General features: G+C 54.6%; 1 protein-coding gene across 1 annotated transcript in view; it reads left to right on the top strand.

Moving 5' to 3' along the window:
- The window catches only part of CSMD1 (CUB and Sushi multiple domains 1), a 710,708-nt gene that overhangs the window by 659,266 nt on the left and 45,127 nt on the right, over positions 1–6,315 (top strand). The window contains exons 47-49 of the mRNA XM_015570591.1: positions 1,565–1,753; positions 3,931–4,077; positions 5,002–5,190. Coding sequence (XP_015426077.1) covers positions 1,565–1,753; positions 3,931–4,077; positions 5,002–5,190 — 525 coding nt within the window. The remainder of the gene's footprint in view (positions 1–1,564; positions 1,754–3,930; positions 4,078–5,001; positions 5,191–6,315) is intronic.

The following is a 6,315-nucleotide window of genomic DNA, read 5'->3' as shown; positions in this document are numbered from 1 at the left end:
CGCGCCTTGTTCGAAAGGGAGCTCGCGCTCAGGTGCCCGGACTCAGGACTGACCCCGACGGCGCCCGCTTGTGTGGGATGGACGTCACTGGGCTCGCGGGGGCTGGTCCCCCAGGACATTCTCGGCAAAGAATCGCCTGGGCCCGAGCTGCCTGGGAGACCCCAGCCCCTCAGGCGCTCGCTGTGGCCTGGCCTCTGGGCAGGGAGGGGGTGGCCTCCGGGGAGCGGAGGTGACAGGTGGGTCCTGGCGGCTGAGCGCCCTCTGCGGGGGGTGTGACCTGGTTGGACACTTGTCTTCATTTGGACCCAAATGGGGGCCGAGAGGCCTGACACCAGCAGGCAGTGCCTTTGGGATCTCTCACACCCGCGGGCCCTGCGGCTGGACCCAGTCCTGACCCTCTCCCCGGAGACCCCAGGGACGGCCTCCAGTCCCTCAGGCCAGGGCCCCCACTTACTTATTTACCCTTATTTATTTTTAATTTAAAAGTGTATTTTCATTGATTTCAGAGAGAAAGGGAGAGGGAGGGAGAGATAGAGACCTCCATGATGAGGGAGAATCATGGATCGGCTGCCTCCTACACACCCCCCACTGGGGATCGAGCGCACAACCCCGGCATGTACCCTGACCGGGAATCAAACCATGACCTCCTGGTTCATAGGTCGACGCTCAACCACTGAGCCATGCTGGCTGGGCGAGGTCTCGCTTTTTAGTTGAGGGGGGAAGCGTGGGATGCTGGGTGGACCCCCCACACCTGCCCTGGGTTAGGTTGTGGGGTTCATTCTCCATGATGGAGCCAGCAAGGCAGTCGCTGCTCTCACGTCACTCCGGCTCCACTCCAGGGCAGGTGGGCAGGGCTGGACTTCCGGTCCACCTGGCCCAGGTAAGGAGGACTTCCCGGCTCAGTATTTCCTCTCTGTTTGGCAACTGCGTCAGATTGGGCAGCCCTGGGCCGGGTCGATGACGTGGCCGCCTTGAGCCTGGAGTTAAATAGGACCTGTGCACCCTCCTCCCGCCTTCACTCTTCTTCCTGTCCGTCATCTGCCCGTGTCATCTAAGCGCCCTGTGTGTCAGCATGTGTCATATATGCACAGCTCTCTTACATGTTGTACATATATGATTCTCTTAGTGCCACACGTGCATCATTCTCTTACGTGTCACACATGAACCATTATCTTATGTCATATGTGCATCATTCTCTTATGCCACACATGTATCATTCTCTTATATGCCACACATGTATGAATCTCATATAGGCCACACATGTATCTTTCTCTTATATGCCATACATGTATGATTCTCTTATAGGTCATGCATGTATAGTTCTCTTATGTCATGCATGCAGCATTCTCTTACATGTCATATGTGCGTCACTCTGTCCTGGGTGGCAGGGCGATGTTACAGTGTCACTATTGTCGGTCAGGGCTGGTCCCCTGCCGTGTGCCCCGCCTTCCATGGGTCAGAGCGCAGTGGGAACGCCTCTCCCTCCCTGGCCTCGCACACGCAGGGAGGACGCTGACCTGCTGAGCGTTCCCTTTGCTAAGGAGAACTTTCCGTCTCTCCTCAGCCCAGTGCCCGGCCAATGAGGTCCGCACGGAGTCCTCGGGGGTCATCCTGAGCCCGGGTTACCCTGGCAACTACTTCCACTCGCAGACCTGCTCCTGGACCATCCGCGTGGAGCCCCGCTACAACATCACCCTCTTCGTGGACAGCTTCCAGAGCGAGAAGCAGTTCGATGCCCTGGAGGTGTTCGACGGTACGTTTCTCCTCGTGGTTCACATGCGCTCACCTCTGCCCGCTGTGCCAGCAGCGCCCTCGCCAGGCTTTCCTCTCACAAGAACGTGATCTATTATCAAGTTAAACTGCACGTCCCCGAACAGGCAATGGGTTCCTCTCGCGCTGTGCAGTCTCGGACCCAGTGCCCATAAACCATGCACATCTGTCAGTGTCCCAGCTGTCACACAGTTAGAAACCTGGCGACACACCAGCGATGTGCTGACGCTTTAATCATTCTCCACGTGGGGATCCAGGGCAGAGGCCCTCGCACAGCTCCTCCTTTCTCGCTAAGAAGTATATTCATTCAGAAGATCTTTCAGGAAGTTTAAGATTTCGGAAATAAAGGTGCTCAATCCGATGTAAATGACAATTTCACTAGAAATATATAAATAATGGCTCACAGATTTCTAGATGATAAATGCTGCAGGAGTCTTCAATAAACAGTTTTCTAAATTAGTCTTATATATTTTTATAGAATTCTAAGAAACTTCTTAAAAATCCTCACCTGAGAGCATGCATTTCATTGATTCAAGCGGGAGAAGAAGGGAGAAGGGGGGAGAGAGAGAGAGAGAGAGAGAGAGAGAGAGAGAGAGAGAGAGAGAAACATCAATCGGTTGCCTCCCATGTCCACCCAGACCCAGGATCAAGCCCACAGCCTGGGCATGTGCCCTGATCGGGGATACACTGTGACCCCTCAGTGTAAGGGCTGATCCCCTAACCATGAAGCCACCCCAGCCAGGGCTCTAATAGACTTTTTTTAAATTGATTTTTATTACTTCGTTTTTTTATTTTTTTTAATTGATTTTTAGAGCAAGAGGGAGAGTGATAGAGAGATAGAAACATCGATTGAAAGAGAAACATCATTAATCGGCTGCCTCCTGTACACCCCACACGGGGGATTGAGCCCACAACCTGGGCATGTGCCCTGATTGGGAATCGAACCCGTGACCTCTCAGTTCCTGGGTTGACGCTCAGCCACTGAGCCATGCCTACCGGGCTAGCAGACTTTTTAGGAGAACAGTGCGATGCTTGGAGTGAAAGTGTGGCTGAATCGTCAATTTGGACTGAAACCGATGTTAATAATTTTATCATACCCCAGGAAATTAGACCAACATAGAATTATGGCTGCACATAATAATAGGGTTTTCACATGTTCTGAAAAATTTGTCATTACGTTCTGGTAAATAACCAATTCAGTGAACATAAATTTACTGTAATTGATTCCGTTCATTCTATGGGTGTTCATATGCCTTTTACTGGCTGATGAACAGTAATAACCGAATTGCTCAGATGGATGGATAGCACATGAATTAGCGTATGAATTGCCAAGATGAAGTGCTAAGTTGGAAATTAAATTTACACGCGTACACATAGAAACGAGTATTTCCATTTTCAGAGGTGTTTCCTTAAGTGTGCAGTAGTCCCCCCTTATCCACCTTTTCAATTACCCACTGACAACTGTGGTCCAAAAATATTAAACGGAAAATCTAGAAACGGTTGGTAAGTTTTAAGTTGCGCTCTGCTCCGAGTGGCGAGATGGAACCTCGGGGTCCTCCCCAGTCCCTGGGATGTGAGCGTCCTCTGCCCAGCGTCTCCCTGGGGCCCAGCCTCCCTGCCGGCGACCAGCCTGGTCCTGGGCTCTCGGGCGGCGCCCCGTCACCTTCCTTCACTTAATGCCGGTCCCGCAGCGCAGGGCGGCGAAGCTGCGGTTCAGGGGTGCCAGCGAGGAGCCCGGGTCCTCCCTGCAAGCGGAAAGGGGGAAGTACAGGGAAAAGCATAGGCATGCGGGTCCGGCACTGCCGCGGTCTCAGGCCCACGGGGCAGTGTGGTGTACCCGGGGACTGCTGCTGTGAAGATGGGCTTCACGTGATTGCAGGGTGAGGTGTGGAGAGCACACCCTGGAATCGCTCCGGTGGCCGTGCCTTCGTCTTGGGGAGGCACCTGCTGCTGTTTCACTGGGAAGGTTTCCTCCACCTCGGGAGGGACCACTCTGTGTGGAACGTGCAGAGCCCATGGGACACGGATGACAGCATCCGTGTTATTTGGAAATTGAGACTTGATTCAGTAAAAAATAAGACTTACAGTTCGGCAGGCGCCGTGTTCGGCAGGCGCCGTGTTCGGCAGGCACGTGCCAGCGTCTGTCTGTCTGTTTCGCAGGCTCCTCCGGGCAGAGCCCGCTGCTGGTGGTGCTGAGCGGCAACCACACGGAGCAGGCGCGTTTCACCAGCAGGGGCAGCCAGCTGTTCCTGCGCTGGTCCACCGACCACGCCACCAGCAAGAAGGGCTTCAAGATCCGCTACTCAGGTGAGCGGGAGACGGCGACTGCCTGGACAGGGCTCTCCACGCGAGTGATCGCATTCCATTCAAAATTACACAGCCCGGCCGGCGGCTCGGGCTGAGCGTCCACCTCTGAGCCAGGAGGTCACGGTTCCATTCCCGCTCAGGGCGGGTGCCCAAGGTTTCGGGCTCCATCCCCAGGAGGGGGCGTGCAGGAGGCAGCCGGGCCAAGATTCTCTCTCATCATTGACGTTTCTCGCTCTCTCCCTCTCCCTTCCTCTCTGAAACCCATAAACATATTAAAGAAAAAGAAATAGGTAGACAGAAGCCTGATTTTCGAAGATGGATAGTAAACTTGGATAGAAACGGTGTGACGGGAATGCTCTGAGTGACGCCTCCAAATGAATTTAGGGAAAATAAACTGCCTGTGGGTTAACGATTTAAAACGATGTTGCTCACATCCTAAACCATTGAGCCCCGTATCGTGGAAAGCAGACATTTCCCCAAAGATAAAATTCTATCAGTTAACCTATTAATTACCTGTCAATTAAGCTGTGTTTAGATGCTAAGGGAACAATCAGGAAGATGTGATCACAATGCTGTTAACTTTACAAGTGATCCTGTGGTGAGAGCAGGTGTGGTTTCCTCAGAAACCGCCCACCGGCCCTCCGTGGGGGGCGGCCCCCTTGTGACCCCCCAGCAGTGAGTGCGGTTCCTGCGCCCCGTGTGCTCCGGGCATGGGTGTTGGGGGTACATTTCAGAGCCGGTTACACACTGCAACTGATTCCTTGTTATTCGAACAGCAGAGCTGTCCCGACACCCTCGGAGCAGGGAGATGGCGGGTCACTAACGCTTGTCTGTCTGTCTGTGTGTCTGTCTGCATGTCTGTGTCTGTCTGTCTGTCTGCATGTCTGTCTGTCTGTCTGCGTGTGTGCGTCTGTCTGCCTGCAGCCCCTTACTGCAGCCTGACCCACACGCCGAGGAACGGCGACGTCTTGAACAGGACGGTGGGGGCGCTGGGCAGCACCGTGCACTATTCCTGCCAGCCCGGGCACCGCCTGGTGGGCCGCGGCAACGCCACGTGCACTCGGAACCCCGTGGGCATGTTCCAGTGGGACGCCCTCCCACCGCTGTGCCAGGGTAAGACGGTCCCTCCCCTCCGGACCCCTCACTGCGATCGATCACCCTGACAGGACCGGAGCCGGGCTGGGCTGAAAGGGGAGGCCCTGAGCGGCCCAGAAGCGCAGGCCAGCTCTCGGGGCCGTGCACAGTCCTGGCCTTTATGCGGCTTCATCGCCCTCATCTGGAGCCGGAGGGTGGCGGGCAGTCACGGGGCCGGAGGGCATCCTAACACCCACTGTGGTTCATTGCAGACCGAAAAGTGCGTTCGCTCATTAGGTTCAAAGTAAGTTTTTTACAGTTGAAGTCACTTAAAAAGCCAACTCCAGATGCTAACTTTCCTTCTTTTAGTTAAAACTCCTTCTGGGAGCCGTATGCTGTGGATCCGTTTTCCTTTGGTGGCTCACATCTACGGCTTGTTAAAGTCGATTTCAATATTTTACGCCTTTTTTTGTATTTTTTCTGTCAAACGCATAAAAGCCAGATTTTCAAAGGCGGCATTTTAATTTTTAATTGAGGTCTTTGAAGCCATGAAGTGCTCGGAGTTTTGTCTGATTGAGGTTTATATTCGTAAGGAGATGTGTTGGCCGTTGGCAGCGGATTATGATTTATAAATAGAGCCTCCCACTGGTTTCCCCTCTCTCTCTCCTTCCTGGGAGGTAGGCTTTTCTGGCTGCTCAGGGGCCAGTGGCAGGCAGGCATCTCGCTCAGAGCTCCGCCCCCTGGCCATGCGCCCTGACTGGGATCGAACGAGCGGCCTTTGGGTGCATGAGAGGGTGCTCGACCACCGAGCTCCATGGGCCAGGCCTGGAGACCACGCCTGTGCCTCGCAGACAGGGCGGGGCCGGAGCTGGGGGCTGAGGAGGGAAGTGCTCTGTGGAGTTCTGCCCGTGGTGGGCTCCCTCCTCACGGCAGCGTTTACTCGCCGGCCTTCCCCATCGGAGTGATGGGCACTGACCTCTGGTCCAGCTCCTGGCCCCGTGTCCCCCTCAAACCCCCTGTTCTCAGCCCCAGGCCCAGCCCGCAGACAGGTGACTTATAAAATAATAGAGGTTATGATCGAGGATGCACTGTAGCTCTTTGTTGGCCTTTAATAGAACTTGTAGGAACATGAGTCCCGGGGGCGGGGTGGGGGAGCTCGGGGTG

The sequence above is a fragment of the Myotis davidii genome, unplaced genomic scaffold (assembly GCF_000327345.1).
Source record: "Myotis davidii unplaced genomic scaffold, ASM32734v1 scaffold807, whole genome shotgun sequence".
In the NCBI taxonomy this organism is placed as follows: domain Eukaryota; kingdom Metazoa; phylum Chordata; class Mammalia; order Chiroptera; family Vespertilionidae; genus Myotis; species Myotis davidii.
The sequence above is the reverse complement of the archived record's forward strand: the minus strand, read 5'-3'. Positions and strand labels throughout refer to the sequence as shown.